General features: G+C 42.6%; 2 protein-coding genes across 3 annotated transcripts in view; both read left to right on the forward strand.

The window, feature by feature from the left end:
* Nucleotides 1-6,813, forward strand: part of ZNF654 (zinc finger protein 654) — a 30,344-nt gene extending 23,531 nt beyond the window's left edge. For both annotated transcript variants that reach the window (XM_066340810.1, XM_066340811.1), the window contains 2 exons: nucleotides 305-2,621; nucleotides 2,973-6,813. In XM_066340810.1, the coding sequence (XP_066196907.1) occupies nucleotides 305-2,621; nucleotides 2,973-2,980 (2,325 nt within the window). In that variant the 3' untranslated portion in view covers nucleotides 2,981-6,813. The remainder of the gene's footprint in view (nucleotides 1-304; nucleotides 2,622-2,972) is intronic.
* Nucleotides 6,814-10,801: 3,988 nt separating this feature from the next.
* On the forward strand, nucleotides 10,802-16,664 carry C2H3orf38 (chromosome 2 C3orf38 homolog). The gene is made up of 3 exons (XM_066340809.1): nucleotides 10,802-10,939; nucleotides 12,245-12,465; nucleotides 13,869-16,664. Exons 1-3 carry the CDS (start codon nucleotides 10,807-10,809, stop codon nucleotides 14,442-14,444), a joined length of 930 nt encoding a protein of 309 aa, XP_066196906.1. The 5' UTR covers nucleotides 10,802-10,806; the 3' UTR covers nucleotides 14,445-16,664.
* Nucleotides 16,665-17,577: the final 913 nt, after the last annotated feature.

The following is a 17,577-nucleotide window of genomic DNA, read 5'->3' on the forward strand; positions in this document are numbered from 1 at the left end:
AGCCTAGGCAACGAAGAGGCGGGCAGAAGATACTGATCTCTTGCAGTTTTGGTTTATATCTCCAAATAATTGTCTTTTACTACAGAACTGCAGAGCTGAAGCTTTGTAGCTGTACATACAGCTTTCAGTGCAAACCATTTTTGAGTCTGCATTTATAGCCTTGTTTGAGCAATATTTAAAAATGTTCATGCCCTTGGATGAAGTTCAGTAGCAGGATGCTTCCTGACCTCCTGTTTTGCTATAGATGGATCTAAATACGTGGGATGTTTGGGAGTTTATGCACACTGTGGTTTCCTTCCTGCAGGTTGGTGAAGACGGCCTTCAGATCTGCGTTGAGATATGTGGATGTGCCCTACAGCTGGACCTCCGGGAAGATCCCAACATGAAAAGTCTTATTTATAAAGCAATCGCTCATTTTCTGCCAAACGACTTGGAGATCCTCAGAATTTGTGCTCTCTCCATCTTTTTCCTGGAGCGCACCTTGGAATCTTACTACACTGTTGAACACTTGTATAAATGTGCAGATGAAGAGTACAACGAGTGCACTAGTTCTGTTCAAAACCGTGTGCGGTTCGAGCTGCTGCCCATCCTGAAGAAAGGCTTGTTTTTTGACCCCGAGTTCTGGAATTTCTTGATGATCAAGCAGAATTGTTTAGCATTGCTGGGGGATAAAGCCTTGGATGGCTTGAGTGAAAGTACACTGGAAAACTCTCCTGCAAACACAGAGAAAACAGCAGAGTACAGGGCTCTGGGTGAGGAACGTGGCTGTTTAACAGATGTCAGCAATGGGGAACTTGACCCTGGAAACTGCTCTGGAGCCCGCTCCAAAGGGAGTGCCAGAAAGAACCACCAGGCTCTTGAGGCATCCAAAACGTTAGATCAGACGGAACCAAGGCACCGCTGTGTGATCTGCAACAAGGAGTTCCTTGGGGATCACATAGTGAAGCATGCACAAGCTCACCAAAAAAAGGGCAGCTTCTCCTGTGTACTTTGCACCAGGAAGTTCAGGCAGAAAGGACTCATGCTGAAGCACTTAAGGAATCATGTCAGGAAGATAGAAAGGCAACATCTTGCCGCAGCTCTTGAGGGTAGTCAGGAGGCTCCTGCTCTTCATGAAGTGCGATGTTCTGGTGTTTCTGTGTCTCTTGAAAATGGGAATTCTGAGGGTTCCAAAGATACTGAACCAGAGGCTACGGTAGCTCCGAGTTCCGATCAGGTCCGAGGGGAGGTTGAGAATGCAGAACAGGTTTTAGATGCAGTGGAAAACCATCTAAGTGACCAGGATGATGCTACTGAAAACAGTAGTGACAGCTGTTTTAATAATGTTCCTGAGGCTTTAAGTACAGAGAGTTTGCCTGAGGATGATGAGAGCTCCAGTAAAGAGTCACCCATTCTGCATAAAGTGAATGGAATGCTTTGCCCTCAAAAAGATATTGATGCTTTGGATGAGGAGGGAACCTTTAAGTGCCCTGCTAATGGTTGTGCTAGAGTGTTTAAAAAAATAAGATTCCTCAACAAACATGCCAGAAAAACTCATCCAACCGATCTGAAGGTGCAGCAGCATATAATGAAATGGAATAAAGGAAAATGCCGCTTCTGCCAGAGGAAATTCGCAGATTCCCAACATTTTGTAGACCACCTGAAGAGACACGTGTATCCAAATGTTTACTTTTGTTTACACTTTAATTGTAATCAGAGATTTAAGCTGTCGACTGAGCTTGCAGAACATTCAAAAAGTCACAGTGTGTTTAAAGCTCAGTGCAATTTCTCAAACTGCTGTGAGCTATTTGAGGAGCTCCCTTTGCTGTATGAGCACGAGGCTCAGCATTATTTAAATAAAACCCCAGAATGTTCAGAAGATGCAAGTGAAAAAGATTCTTCAGATGATCCTTCAGAACTTTGTAGTTACCAAGATAATGATGAATCCGTTAACGAAAAAGAAACTGTAGATTTACCAATTCCAACCTGGAAGTCAAGGAAGGATTCTGCAGAACCAAAGACATATATTCAAAGTGTAGAGAAGAAAGCAAATAATGTAATTCACAATGGAAATGAAAGCTCATCTGAGGGTAGTGCTCCAGTTTTAAGTGTGATAGACCAAAAGACACCTGTGTTACAGCCAAATCCTGAAAACTGTAATGTTGTTAGTGACCAACTGGTCAATGGGCACACTGACCCAGATCAGACATCCTCCAAGGCAGCCCAGACACCTTTGGACAGAGTAGCAGATGAAACAAGGACAGAAAATGGGTCAGTGTTACCAGTTTTACAGAATTGTCACGATGCACCACAAAATAATGCTCCTGTGGCCTCACAAGTACCTTCTAAACCAAATCAGACAACAGAGACTACTTCATACGGCGTCATCTTAACAAAACCCTACGTCAGACCATTGCCTCCGAGCTACCTTGATGAACGTTACATTAGCATGCCAAAACGGAGAAAAATTTTGGCTGATGAAGTAGATGCTTATTCTGAACAAGACAAAATCTGTAGCAAATCAACAGAAAGATTTAGATGTGGCAACTGCTTGACCATCTACTGTAATTCAGAAGCACTTGAGGCTCACCTTGCACAAAAGAAGTGTCAGACGCTCTTTGGATTCGATTCAGATGATGAAAGTAAGTCCTGCAGTCCTTCCCTGTTGGTTTCTTTGGTAGTCAGTAGCAGTCAGAAAATGGGCTTTGAAAACAGGAATAGATAAGACACACACTAAATCACAGTGCTCTGCTAAATTGGAAGTTGAAATTGGGCATGCCGTTCAGAACAAGAAAGAGGTGATGAGAATTCGTAGGCTAACTAATGAAAAAGACTTCTGATAAAACAGAATGGGGCAATTCGATCAGTCTTTGCTTGCAAAAGGAAACTGAAAGTTGAAAGTTTCCTTGAAACTAAATGTGGCTAATGTTTGAAACTAAATGTTTAAGCATAAGTATGCTAGATTAAGGAATTATATCTTTTGTGTTTTACAGGTGCCTGATTCAATGTTGTAGAGAAGTATCAGCTGAGGAGTGATGTAAGGAAACACTACGTGGAGCAGCATCAGTTTGTTTCCCAGTTGGCCTTAATCATGAAGCAGTCTCAAATTCCTATAGAAAAACATGACCTTGATAAAGACAAAGCACATTTTCTAGACAAAACTCACAGAGGAGTAATAGGAGCTCTGCAGGTCTTGAGTCCAGAAAAGTTGCTACAAAACCCCCAAAGTACCAGTTATCCAAAAAAGCCATGTTCATTCCAAATGTATGATTGAAGCTTAATGGCACAGCTTTTCTAGCATGAAAGTTGAAGGACAATGAGGCATTGAGGTGAGCAGGCAGAGGAAGCAGAGGTGTTCATTGTCTTGTGGAAATCCAACCAACCAGTTCTGGAAGCTGCTTTAGTTTGTGTGGTTAATGGGTATCTGTCCACACAGCTGAGAAGGAATCATTCAAGGAAGTATTACATTCTTACCTTGTGGATAAATACATAAAGAATCCATGCCTTTTTTCTTTTTTTTTCCCTCTCTTAAAGTTTGAATGTGTGAGTCCACTATCTGCTCAAAAGCATGGAGCTTGTTTCATAAACTTCTGCGCAGAATCCAAAGAGGAATGTGGAAGGAAATCTTGAGATAGATGGGATGCTGGAGTAGCCAAAAACCTGAAATACAGAACGAGTAGGAAAAAGTGAGTTGCTGTGATATGGTGTGAGGCTTGCACACAGTGGAAGTCAGATGTATGCAGGAGAAGCCCTTTGCAAGGCTGAGGTAAAAGTGTCCTGTAAAACATCTGCCGTAGGTGTGGGAAGACCAGCACAAGTGGTAGATTGTGTGGCTATTAACAGCAGCTGATGGAAGCAAATCCAGAATGCTGGGAGGGTTAAGCTTGCATTACAAAGCAGAGTTAAACTAACATTCTGCAAGTACAGACAGTTGTTGCAAGTCCCTCAGCTGTTGGTAGGACCAACAAGGACTTGAGAAGGCAAACAAAAGCAGAGCACATCAAATTGGGGTGAACAAAAAGGTCAGGAAGAACCTGTTTCACATCTGTGATGTTGCTTAATGGTGGTGGGCCAGAACTTGGCCCAGCTCAATACTTACTGCCTAGGAAGGAGAAAACTGGGATCCTCTATCCTAAAGACACATTGCAGTCCTGTTTAGTAGCATCCCTTGAAAGGAGAGCCTTTCCCAGAGGCTGCTGAAGGAGTTACTTAAATGTTAAGCACTTTATTCACAATTCACTGTTCACAGAAACAGCCACAATTTGAAGACAGGGAATAGGAACCTTTCAACTCTATATGGAAAACTGAAATACAGAGGATTTTGAAACCAAAAAGATGCTGCTTCAAGTGTTGATCTTCCTACCCTAAGGCAGAGGTGTGGCAAACATACATATTGTCCAATTACTATGCTAATTTATCCTCTAATTTATCTCACACTATCTTGCCACATAATATTTTTTAAGGGTTCTGTTCTATGAAAATTGTAGTGGGATTGCAGGCAGGGGAGGCAAAGGGGTAAAAACTGATGTTCAGAGTCATTCCAGAAATGTAGCACAGCACAGAGCAACTGTTCCTGCTCAGCTGTCACCGAAGAGTTCATCACAGTGTGTGCAGGGCTTAAATCAACAGGTGGGTGAAAATTAATGTGTAAAAAATCAGGGGGTTCATAAAACCCCCTGTTCATTGTAGCAATGGCTCACTCTTGCAAACCCAAGGGTTTCTCTGTAAGATTGGCTGTGAAGTACTTCTGGAACACAAACTCAGTAGTTGAGCAATGCCTCTGTTAATAGCCCTCTGTGGAAGTAAACAGATGTTTGCATTGATTCTGCTTGCTTTCCCCTTCCTGCAAGGTAAAAAGAATGCAAATTCAAAATCATGCTCTTGAGTTCTAGAAGAGTTTTGCCTTAACTTTGAGTTGGATTATCATAAAAGGTTGTAAAATTATGATCACAGGTATGTGTGCATTACATGAATCCCAGTTATGGCCCACTTCCAGAGATTAATATGATGTTTGAGGCACCAAAGAATTTTTTTTTGCAATTGCAAAAAGCCTGATTTAACTGCATCATTCATTATATATGCATATATACACACTATATATAGATTTACATGTATAAATACATTAAAAGTTTTAACCATTAAGTTGATGGGGTCCTTATCAGACAAATGCACTTTCACATTTTTTACTTTCAAGATACCAACTAATTTTTAAGGACCCAGTTACTGTGTTGAATGTTCCCAGGCTCCCCTTCTTTGCTGACATTGCTTAAATATATTTGGGGAAAAAAATAAAAAGGTTCATTTTAAAGTATTGCAGTTCTGAAAATCATAAAACTGAGTCAACAAAGATACAACAAAGATGTTTGTGTAAAATCTTTTTAAGGTACCTTTTAATCTTTGGTGCTTTTTTGCCTTTTCCCTGGAGCTCCATATGTTTGAAGATGCTTTAAAAACATGATTGAGACTTGTATTATCTTTGGTTTAAGTGTATAGATGAATGCATCTGTGTACATGCATAAGCTGTGACCATAATTTTTTGTACCTGTATTAAAGTAATTTTTTGTTCAAAGATGCTTTTCTGGGACACCACCATTTGTTTCTCTCATGTATTCAGTGTGTACACTCTGGAGAACAGGAAACAGGAATTTTCTTATGTAGGTGAAAACGAGCATCACCTAACAATTATCAGTAATCTGTTAAATTGACTTTAAGTAGCAAGTGGGTGGTAACATTTTAAAATAATTTTCACTTGAAAAGATACTTCATTTTCTTTAAGCTACTCTTTGATACCTGTTGGTATTCTCAGATAGTTGCAGTATTAAGCAACTTTAATCAGAGGCAAAAAGTTAGTTGGATCATGTGTGGAATAATTCTCCATGCTTATTAAGGATTCTTTTTTCTCTTGAGTATTACCCCCTACTAAGCTTGCAATTTTAAGGTTGAAAACGGGTTACAAATCTTGAAAGTTGGGGGGGTTCTGGTTGATTTGCCCCCGCCCCCAGCCAGTTAAGCATTGTGTGATATAATTGGAAATCCTTGAAGATGTATCACTTTGCTTCAATAAATCCTGAAGTATGTGTGTAATGTAAGCCTCCAGCTACCCTAAAGCTGCCTGAAGTTATACATGAGCTTAGGAGCCTTGTTGGATCCAAGTTGGTGCAATGCAGTACTCATAATTGTATTTAATAACATTCCTCCAGTTGGATTTGAACTTTCCTTTTTAGAGTGTCTCCTCCAACCCCATCATGTTTCTGTGTGAAGGTCATGTAATTTCTAATTTCAAAAAGCTGCCGCTCAGTCTAGGCACCTTTCACAAAAAAAATGAATACTGAAAGTAGGTTGCAAGTGGTCATATCTGTGGGGCAAGGTCACTGGTACTTTGGTTATTTAGCCATATTCATTAAAATTATATGAATTGTATAGTTTGGATAATTTATAACATTAAACTTTGTGATTTTAATATCACATGGAAGGTTCAGCTGTACTCATTTCTTTTATTGTTTAACACCAGTGCTATGGACAAAAGACCCAAAGGGGGTGGTAGTGTTACTATTTTCTTAATTTATTTGGTACTGTATAACACCTTTCTGATTAAATGCAGTGTATGCATTTTGGGACTCTTAATTTGTAAAAGCTGTTACAAGTTCAGCAAGAAAGGAAATTTGTGCTTCCTTGTTGAATGTTAAATTATTTTACTTTGCATTTTATATAAGAGTACAAATTAAAACTGAGCCATCAAACTGCAATAAATCTACAGTAGTGTTTCATTTTAAAAACCTTTTGTACTGTACATAGATTTGTTCAATAAAACATTGTCTTTGTTGTTGATAGAAACTGATCTTGTCTTTTGGAGAATCACTCTGGAAATTCTGCCCTGATGTTCAGAGTTACTGTGTTATGTTTGGTACATGATGGTTGTGTGGCACCTGTGTGAAGATGCCAGGTCTTGATGTTCCAGGTGTGTGGATATATTTGGGTTTGAACAGACCAAGCTTCAGCATGGGAGCAGCAGTTAATTCCTAGAGCTCAAAATCCAAATCCAAGTCTGGGTGCAACTGTTTCTCTGCTTTGGGTTGGTTGCCAAGTTCAGACAGAAAGACAGTGCAGCTAATTTTTTCTTTTGCTTCAGAAAGTTCAATACTGCCATCTGAAATTACTGGATAATTTAGATTTCTTCTTCGTAAACCTGTAAATTCCTAGGGTCTTTTGACTGCAGATTTTTGACTGTCTTCTGGAAAATTTTGGATGTTGATTTTTTTGTGTGTGTGTGTGTAACTTCAATCTTACCTTTATTTCCTACTTTGGATAATTTTGACAAGGTTCTTGCCTGGGGAAGTTAAATGTGGGTATAAGAGTGAGGGGCCTCAGGTACCTTTTGCCAGCAAAAATGTTTATCAAAATGGCAATGTGTGCATAAGCCATTTAGTAAATTCATCGTTAAATATATTAACACCAAATATAAACTTCTTTGCCTCTCCTTAGATGGACAGGGGAGAGAAAATACAACAAAAGCCCTTGTAGTAATTCCTTGAATTATGACAGTGCTTTATTGTTACAAGACTGCTGTTCACCTTTTGGTTTATATAGGCTAATAATTTTCCTGTTTCTTCCCCTTTGGGAATGCCCATCAATGCTCAAGTCAATTAAAAGTTTGACTAAAAACTAAAGGGAATTCAGAGTTACGAGAAAGAGGGGAAAAAAATGAAACCTACTTCTGAGATTATCATCTTTCCACCCCCTCCACAGAGGAAGCACTTACAAAATAAAATAATATATAAAAATACTATAAACAATTCTAAATCCTGCTGAAAGGGCTGGTCTTGGTTTAGAACAGGAATGAGGCTGTGGGGAGACATCAGTCCTGAACGTAGAAAAGCCTCTCCAATCTCCCTCATCTCAGTGTACTTTTCCTCTCTAAGGATTAATGGGAATGTGACCATTCCGAGGCAACCTGCCCCTCCCTTACCCCTCCCACTCCCTCATTTCTTGCTGAAGACACAGCAGATATCTCAATCTAATTGTCAAAATGGCATCCTGGTGATTTTTTTTTCTTTCCCCTGAATTCCAGAAGATTTGGATAGCTATTTTTCCTTGAAGGCTGCAAATCTAAGTAGAGGTTTATTGAAACATAGGCAAAATGAAGCAAAGATAATTTATATTTCTCAGATGCTTTGGCTAATTTGTAGTTTGCACAATTGATACTAATCAAGAATATTAAATCAGTGTGCACGTGAAGGGAAGTTTGGCACAGCAGACAATAAGCATTATTATGTTAAAACTTTACAGATGCTTCCAGACTGAATTTTTGTCTGAATGTTGAACTTAAACTTCATGGGCAAATTCCGTTCAGCTGTTTCTGGCTCATATGGAATGCATTGCTGCAGCTCAGGAGAACAGCTCTTACTTAGCTGAACGTGTGTTGGTTTTCCTTCTGATCAACCTGGACATCTGGCATGGACTTTTTTAGATCTCAAAGAGGAAACAATCATCTAAAATACAGGGATCAGGGATGTGTTCTCTGTTCCCATCAGTGTTCTGGTGTAGCTTTACCAGATCTTGAGGGCAGCTCAGAACAGAGCCCACCACAATGATAAGTTCAGTTGTTTGATGCTTTTGCACATCAGTAATTTAAATGTGGTTCTGTGTGTCTTTACAGAATCTGGGTCTTTCTGGGTTTGAAATCGCAGGCAGCTTTAGCACCAAAACGTAGTCTCCTTACACATCCCTATTAAAGCACGGGATGGAGGAGAGTGTTGGCTTTTTCTGCCAAAGAGAGGTCAAACACTCGTTGCACCTTTATTTTTCTTGGCATGTAGCTTACGATGCTTAGCTCAGTAGAAGCTTCTGGTGCCTTCTATTCCTTGTTTTGTTCATCTTTCCTCCTTTCTCTTTTTTCCCTGTTTTATGAAGTGTCCATCACTGACACAGAAAATAGTGCAAAGTGGAAGAACAATACAAGGTTGAGAGTTTGCATTTAGTAAAAATAAGCATCTTTAGCTTATAGGACTTAAGGAGGTGCTGTGCTGTTGGATTTCCCAGTCCCGGAGACATGCATTACTAGGGAACATGCAGTTCTTGCCTCAGTCGCAAGTGGATGACTTGCCTGTAGCCCACAGGGGCTCAGATGCTCAGGGAGGGCTTGCTCCAGATGAGGTGACCAGTGGTAGAAATCATGGAATGACATCAGAGACTATCATAGAAAACAGAGACTATCCTCATCTGGATGGGACCCACAAGCATCACTGAGTCTGACTCCTGGCCCTGCACAGGCCCCCTGAGAATCACACCCTGTGCTAAGAGCACCGGCAAGATGCTGCTTGAACTCTGCAGCCTGGTGCTGGGGAGAAGAACCTTTTTCTAATAACCAGCCTAAACCTTCCCTGACACTTCAGGTCCTCGGGTCCTGTCACTGTCACCACCAGAGAGATCAGTGACTGTCCCTCCTCTTTCCCTCCCACAATGATGTGACTGCAGAGAGCCCTCCTCTTGTCCAGCTGGAGCCCAAGCCCTCCTCATACAGCTTCTCCTCAAGGCCCTTCCCCATCTTTGTCACCCTCCCTTGGACACCTTCTAATGGCTTGATAACCTTCTGACAGTGTGGTGCCCAAAGGTGCCTCAAGACTGGAGGCAACCCCAGCCCAGAGCACAACGGGACCATCCCCTCACTGTCCTGGCTGGCCATGCTGTCCCTGATGCCCCCAGGACAGGGATGTCACCCCTGGCTGGCCATGCTGTCCCTGATGCCCCCAGGACAGGGATGTCACCCCTGGCTGGCCATGCTGTCCCTGATGCCCCCAGGACAGGGATGTCACCCCTGGCTGGCCATGCTGTCCCTGATGCCCCCAGGACAGGGATGTCATCCCTGGCTGGCCATGCTGTCCCTGATGTCCCCAGGACAGGGATGTCACCCCTGGCTGGCCATGCTGTCCCTGATGCCCCCAGGACAGGGATGTCACCCCTGGCTGGCCATGCTGTCCCTGATGCCCCCAGGACAGGGATGTCACCCCTGGCTCCCGGGCACTGCTGGCTCACTCCCCTGACCGTGGACCCACACATCCCTTTCCATGGTGCTGCTCTCCAGCATCTCCCCAGAGCTCAGCACTACTTCGGGACGGCTGGGAGGGCAGGATACACTCAGTTATAAAGTGAGGACGGCTGGCGGGGCAGGGTGCACTCAGTTATAAAGTGAGGACGGCTGGCGGGGCAGGGTGCACTCAGTTATAAAGTGAGGACGGCTGGCGGGGCAGGGTGCACTCAGTTATAAAGTGAGGACGGCTGGCGGGGCAGGGTGCACTCAGTTATAAAGTGAGGACGGCTGGCGGGGCAGGGTGCACTCAGTTATAAAGTGAGGACGGCTGGCGGGGCAGGATGCGCTCAGTTATAAAGTGAGGACGGCTGGCGGGGCAGGATGCGCTCAGTTATAAAGTGAGGACGGCTGGCGGGGCAGGATGCGCTCAGTTATAAAGTGAGGACGGCTGGCGGGGCAGGATGCGCTCAGTTATAAAGTGAGGACGGCTGGGAGGGCAGGATACACACAGTTATAAAGTGAGGACGGCTGGCGGGGCAGGATGCGCTCAGTTATAAAGTGAGGACGGCTGGCGGGGCAGGATGCGCTCAGTTATAAAGTGAGGACGGCTGGCGGGGCAGGGTGCACTCAGTTATAAAGTGAGGACGGCTGGCGGGGCAGGATGCACTCAGTCACAAGCTCTCCTGTGTATAATCCACAATCCATGCCCGGAAGCGGCCCGCGGCCGTTTCCCCGTGCGGAACCTCGGTGCCGGCCGCTCTTTCCAGCCGGCGCCCGGCGCTGCACCGCGCGCTGCGGCCATGGCGGCCTCGGGGCTGAGCGAGCGGGAGCGGGCGGGCTGCCGGGACCTGCTGGAGCTCCTGCACACCGAGGAGCTGCTGGCGCTCACCGACACCGTCACCAACCGCCTGGTGCACCCGGAGAGCCGCCAAGGTGCGCCTGCCGAGCGGGGCCGGGCCCTGCGCCGAGCTCCGCCTTCGCTTCCCGGGGCCCGGCGGCTGCCCGGGGCTCGCTGGGCTCGGCCGCTGCGGGCCTTGCTGCCGGGAGCCTTCTCCTGCACAGCCCAGCGGCTCCGGGGCTTTCCTGCTCGGAGCTTGGGGTTCTTCGCGCCGAGGAGGTTGCGGTGGCCACGGGCTCGTAGCGGATCTTTCTACGCGCATCTTTTCCCTCTCAGACCTCTGCCGTGAGCTGCGAGCACGGCTGTGCCCTTAGTGGTTAAAAGTATTGAAAGCTCGAGAGTCTCTCGCTCTTGGCAGCAGTCACATTTGCTTTCGGGTTTTGAAAGGGTAAAATACGAATCTGCATTGAACTTCCTCTTTTTGCAGGACATTTCCAGTTGTGACCATCCCCCATCACTTTGTTAAGACTTGTTTCATAAGATTTTATTTTTTATGTGAGTTTTCTGAGGCCGCTGGCATTGTTGCCGTGATATATACTCACCCTAAAGCTTTGATTATGTTTCATGTGATGTAGCTAAAACCTGTAATACTTGCCCCACACATTTCTTTAAAAGGTCTTTTCCCTGTAGTTTTTTTGGTTGTGTTTTTTTGTTTGTTTGTTTGTTTTTGTTTGTTTGTTTGGGTTTTTTTGTTTGTTTGGTTGGTTGGGTTTTTTTTGGTTTTTTTGGGTTTTTTTCCCTTACCTTTTGTTCCCTGCTTTTTGCAGTGGTTGTAGGTTGCCTTGAAAGGTTTTTGTGTTTTACTTTAGCTGTTTCTTTCTGATTAGGTTTAGGTTTTTTATAGGTCTCATGTTAAGTACTAGCCTCAGTTCAGGTGGGAACTGTCTGCTATCACTGCTTTGAAAGTGAGTTTTCCATGTTTCCTCATTCTGCCACAGAGCCTTGTAGCTGAATTTTGTTTATTGTTGCTATTCAATGCACTGTTGTTGTGATAGGATGCATTTTCTTATGAACAAGGGAGCTGTGATTGCATTAGTGTGGAAATATAACAGATTTAATCCCATTTCCAGCAGGCTTCAGGAAGGAGCCTTCACTTTCACAAACTACTGTGCATTGCTGAAACACTTCACTAGAATTCTTGTCCAAGAAGCATATTTGCAAGCCTCAGGGTGAATTCTGTGCCTGATATGATGAGATTTCAGTTTCGAGACAAACTTTCAGTCTCTTCATGTCCTGTCACCTTGTACTGTGTTCGGAGATCAGGACTTTAAGAAATGGCTTAGGTTTGGCTTTTTTGTTGTGAAAGAAGGAAAGTTTAACTTCGATTTCTTTCTTTGCAGAGGCCATTCAGGCCATTCTGGTGTACAGCCAGAACGTGGAAGAGCTCCTGAGGCGCAGGAAAGTCTACAGAGAAATCATCTTCAAGTATTTGGCGGCGCAGGGGGTTGCAATGGCTCCTTCCTCGGAGAAACACCTCCTCATCGAGCGTGTGAAGCAGCTCTGGAGCGGGCAGCTCCTGGATCCGGCCTCGGAGCTGGAGCACAGGAAACCTCCTGCTCAGGTCAGTGCTGCTGCTGAAATCCTCGGGCAGCTCACTGCTGCTTCCACCGGTGCAAATGTGGCTCTGCACCTCTAGGAAGGTCCCAAATCTTTTTAATTCTTCCTTGGTTTGGGCTTGTTTGGTTTTTAAATTACAGCAGCTGAAGGTGTCTGCTCTGTTTTCTGCAGTATTTGAATCTCTGATGTGTGGGGTCTTCTCCATGCTTTGAATTTTTAAATTGTCCTGTGAGCTAAAATAGAAGATATTCACAGATAGTTTTGTGAGTTCAGGGACAACTGAAAACAGTATGAGTGGCACACAGAAATCCTGCAGAGGCCCTTGTGATTTTAGGGAGTTTATATATTGATAAAATGTGCAATTTCCAGCAGTGACACACATTGGTGCCGTTTGTTTTCCTTGGTGTTTGTAACACTTAATACAGTGTAAGGAAATGTGTTTTGGCAATAATAAGTTATTTTGAAGTTGAAATCTTTGCCATTTAGCAAATCCTCATGGTATAATGAACTTTCTAATTGCTGTAGTTCAGAGCCTTCATGAGCAGCAGCCCCACCTCCTGGGCTGTGAGAGCTCTGTCCCTGTTGAGAACCTACTGCACTGAGCTTTCACTCAGGGATTAACTGATGACAGCTAGGATTTAGCTGAAAATTGTTTTCAAAACAATTTTCCACATGCATAATTCGAGAAAAGAAGAAAAGGTTTGTCGTAGCAAAGTTCTGTGGTTGATGGTTTATAAATTAAGTACTTATAACACATTCATAAATCTAAAAGAAAGTTGATTTATTTGTCACATACATCTTTATTTGCATTTGTTTTCTCTTAATTCTCATCTCTTCTTTCTTCACCACTTTGAAGAAATGGAAAACCTGAACCAGTGTAACAGAACTGGAAATGAATTTCAACATGTGGTGAAACAAATGCAGCATTTCTACACAGAATTCTCCAAACTTTTCATGCTTAATTACTTAATGCTTATAACACAATTTAATACTTACTAGACTTTGGTGTTAGCAAACTTGACATTTAATTTACTTGTAGAAGAAGTCTTGCTGTCAAGTCATAAATACTGAGAAGTCCTAGTAAGTAACTGTACATTTAGTTCCAAAAAATGTCACTTTGCATCCTTCCCCTGCCCTTTGTCAGTAGAACTAGGATTTTCCTCTTTGTTCGTAAAGAGCCCAAGACACTGAAGCACTTTCTAGGTATAATTCAAGAATCCTGTCCTGGTTCTCTACATTACATAAGCATTTTTGTAAAAATAAATGAGAATTTCCTTTGGTGCTTCTCTTCAGGCACTCTGGCTCAGAGCACTTAAAAGATTTAATATAAATACGTGCATGATTTGATCTTTTTCTAAGTGATAATCTTGCTAAAGAGTTCTAAGAAAAAAATTTGCTTGACTGCAGAGTCGTGGAAATGGACAGAAGTCACCACAAGATGATGTTGGTGGTCTAGGAGGGGAATTCTGCCAGTGGTACTTTGAACTCCTGAACTCTCAGCACCCTTTGAGAGCAAAATCTGAAGAGACATGGGGACCACAGCATTTTTGGGAGGATGCCAAGCTGAAGTTCTGTTACAACACTTTGGAAAAAAACGTGGAACAGTATGTGGGTGCAGACATGGTGAGCCTGCGCCTGCTGTCCTTGGTTAAAGAAGAATGTCTCCTCTTCAACCCCAATCTGCATTCCAGTGGCATGAAATGTGCCATATCCCCTCATGGATTGGTGCTGGTGGCAGTGGCTGGCACAGTGCACAGGGACAACACTTGTTTGGGTGTCTTTGAGCAAATCTTTGGGCTCATCAGCTGCCCTATGAGGAATAACACCTGGAAAATAAAACTGGTGAACCTTAAAATAGTAGGACAGAACGCTCTGGAGCCTGGGATGCAAATGGAAGAGCCTTCCATAAAGTATGAGTCAAACCAACTGAGAGAGTTCTACGATGGGAATGAACTGACTGTGTTTGAACCTCAGAAATTCTGAGCATTTTGTCACGGCTGGGTGAGGGGTGGGTTGTTGCTGCCATGCAGTTTCTCCTCTCTGAGTAAGATTTGCTGAGTTGAAGGGTATTAACACAGGTGATGCTTCTGGGCACTTTCCAAGAGCTAACAAATACTTCATGGGGATTCCTTCAGGTTTTGCACTGTCATTACAGTGGAGTTGGGTTACTCATAGTTACATTTAAATATGGATTGGCAGCAGTTTGTGTTGAGGGGTTCACAAACTGCAAATTCTCTTCAGGACACCAGCTGAAACTCTCACCTGAGCTGTAGCAGGAAGTCATTGCATCTGGCTTTTGAAATTTGGGAGGGCTGGGTGTCTAAATGGACATCTGAGTCCCAATAAAACCAATAGAAAACCCAAACCAAACCACTGTGAATGGAGGCAGCTGCTGTGGGTGTTCCAAACGTGGTTTAATGGGACAGTGCAGGGAACTTGGCATGGTTGAAGTCTTTTTTTTTTGCTTCCTGTCCTTTTACCTTATGGTTTCAACTTTGTCATGAACGCACACAGATATTCTGTCCCCAGGCAGGCAAGCTTGAGATGGTTGCTGGTTTCTAGCACTGGCTGTCTTGGATCAAGAACTTGATTTCAAAAACTTGCAGCAACACTGTATGAACCAAATTCTCTGATAGTTATTTTGGGTATAATTACAACAGAGTTCTTAATATAATATAAGATGTGATTTCTGTAAGTTTTCTCAAATAAGTATTTTGTTTACTCTGAGCTGCTTTATTGCAGGTACTGAAAGTCCATTTGTTACCACTGGGTGGTACAATGATAGGTCATGGTAAGAAAATTACTACTTAATAATTGAAATTATTGCCAGTGTAAAACTTGATTTTTTTTACTCTATTTATTTATAGGGGATTAGAGGTGAAATCTTCTTTTTCTGCATCCTGTTTGGATTGTTTGGGAGTTTTGTTTTAATTTTCTGGCTTCCCTGTTTAAAGTTATGAGAACATAAACATTCCCCATAACTTAGCAGAACCAAAGGAACTGTTCCCAGGTTTGTCATGGTAAAGTGTGGCTGGGTGAGAGGAAACAAGAAAGGTCAAGTATGCACAGAACGGATTTTTAGGAGTAGTCTGAATCTTGCTTTCACCTTAAAGTAATTTATTTTCTAAGCAAAAGTTCAGATACTCTGTTGGGATGTTCTTTCTCAATAAACAGCTGAGTTGTGTCTTCTCATTTTTCTGTGGTTTAGAATAAATATCCTTACTGAGAGTTCCAAATTTGATTTTAAATTCATTGTCATAGGCAGAGTTTTTTAAGAGTAGAAAAACATTAACTGTGGGGCAATTTTGGGAAGGTACTTTTAGCTTAACCTCGACTTCAAGGGAAAAGTTAGGACTTATTTAAATGGAGCTGAAATTGTTTCTGGACTTGTTTAAATTGAGCTGGACAAGTTTCAAAAGGCTGAAATATTTACAGGAGTGATTTTATCCCTCTTTTTAGATGCTGCTGTTCAGAGCTGAAGTAATTTAGTTGTTGATTTACCCTTGGAAGCACTGGACATTCTAGTTGTATTTAGGAGATTGAAATAATTAAAGCAAAATTAAAATTAAAAATTAAGTAAGTTTTTTTCAAAACTGTTATCATCCATTTTCCCCTGTTTCCTATCACAACAAATATTTTTCAAGAACAGTTTCTTACGTCTATCACTACCACTGAAGCTGCAATGCTAAATTTATGCTCTCTAGATCTCTCTCTGGTAAATAATGTGATAAAAAGCAAAATTCTGATTTGTAACAAAGCATGTGGAACTTTCTGGATGTTAAACAGTGGAAATTATGTCCATCTGTACTTTCTTTGCTCCCCATGAAATGAAGGTTTTAATTGTATTCAGGAATTTGTAAAAGGCGTCTAATAGTCGTCATCTCTTTAGACTTTATAATTTTTTATTCTGCTGGGTTTTTTTCTTGTTATAATATTCTTTATTATGACAGGAAATCTTTTATGTTCCCATGTCACAAGGTGCTTCTGCTTCTTTCTGCATTGCGTGCTGTTTTCTTGCAGTCCATTATCTGTCTCAGTAGTTTGTTCTTTTTCCCCTAAGAGTTAGATAAGGGTAAACTCTGCAAGGTGATAAAATTCTGTAAAAGGAGAAATACATGCCTTCAGTAAAGATACCAACAACCATAGGATTTTGCTTTTAGCTCATGAAAAATGCTTCAGTTTTCAAAGCATTCTGAAGACTTCCTGAGGCTTTAAAGTTTCTTTTCTTTTTCAGAGTACAAAGTGGAAATGTGAAGTTAAATGTGGGTGGGACTGCAGGAAGTGATGAATGACAGTGCTGTGACCATCCCTGCTGCCTGCGGGTATTCCAAGGGCTTGCTGGAGTCTCAGCAGGGGACAGGAGTGGCCTCTGGGTGACATCTGGTGGCAGATTCATCACTTACCCGGAGCTGCAGTCCCGAGGAGACAGTGCAGAACAGGCTGCTTTATCCCACTCCTTGCTGCCAACAAAGCCCTGGAATTGCCAGGTTCCCCCTTGCCTTGATCTAAAGGAAAGCTTGAAGGGGATCCCTCAGCAGAATGAAAACTAAGGAACCTACTATCTTTCCAGGATAAACTTAAAGAAATGACAAAAATACAAACTTCGATTTGGCTCATTGCCAGTAGTAATTGCCCTCACAGAAAAACTGTGGAGACGTGGGCTAGAACAAAACAGATTTTTGTGAAAGTGATGTTTTGTGCAGAGAGGCATCTGCTGGAAGGAGCAAGGTAATTCCTCTTCTCTGCCCTCTGAGAGCATAAATTGCAAGGGAAATAACATCATGTTGTACATGCTGCCATAAATCACCTGTTTTTATAACCAGTAAAAGCCTGAGTTGCTCATCTAGATGAGGTTTGGGTGCCTTGCCAGCATTTTCCTACAGAAGACTATTAAAAGGAAATGGTGTTTTTTAATAACTTGACTGTGATTTAACAAAACAGGCTCATCTTTGATACCTGAGCTTTCTTCCTGCTCAGCTGCTGAAGTCTGTTGTCCGAAATAATGGACAGGAGCAGCTTGGAGGTCAGGAATGAGTGAATAAACTGGGGATCTTCCACCAGGAGAGGTGGCAGCACCTCCTTTGCCATAAGAACTGTGGGATTGAGTAAAATTTGC

The sequence above is a fragment of the Sylvia atricapilla genome, chromosome 2 (genome assembly GCF_009819655.1).
Source record: "Sylvia atricapilla isolate bSylAtr1 chromosome 2, bSylAtr1.pri, whole genome shotgun sequence".
NCBI lineage: Eukaryota > Metazoa > Chordata > Aves > Passeriformes > Sylviidae > Sylvia > Sylvia atricapilla.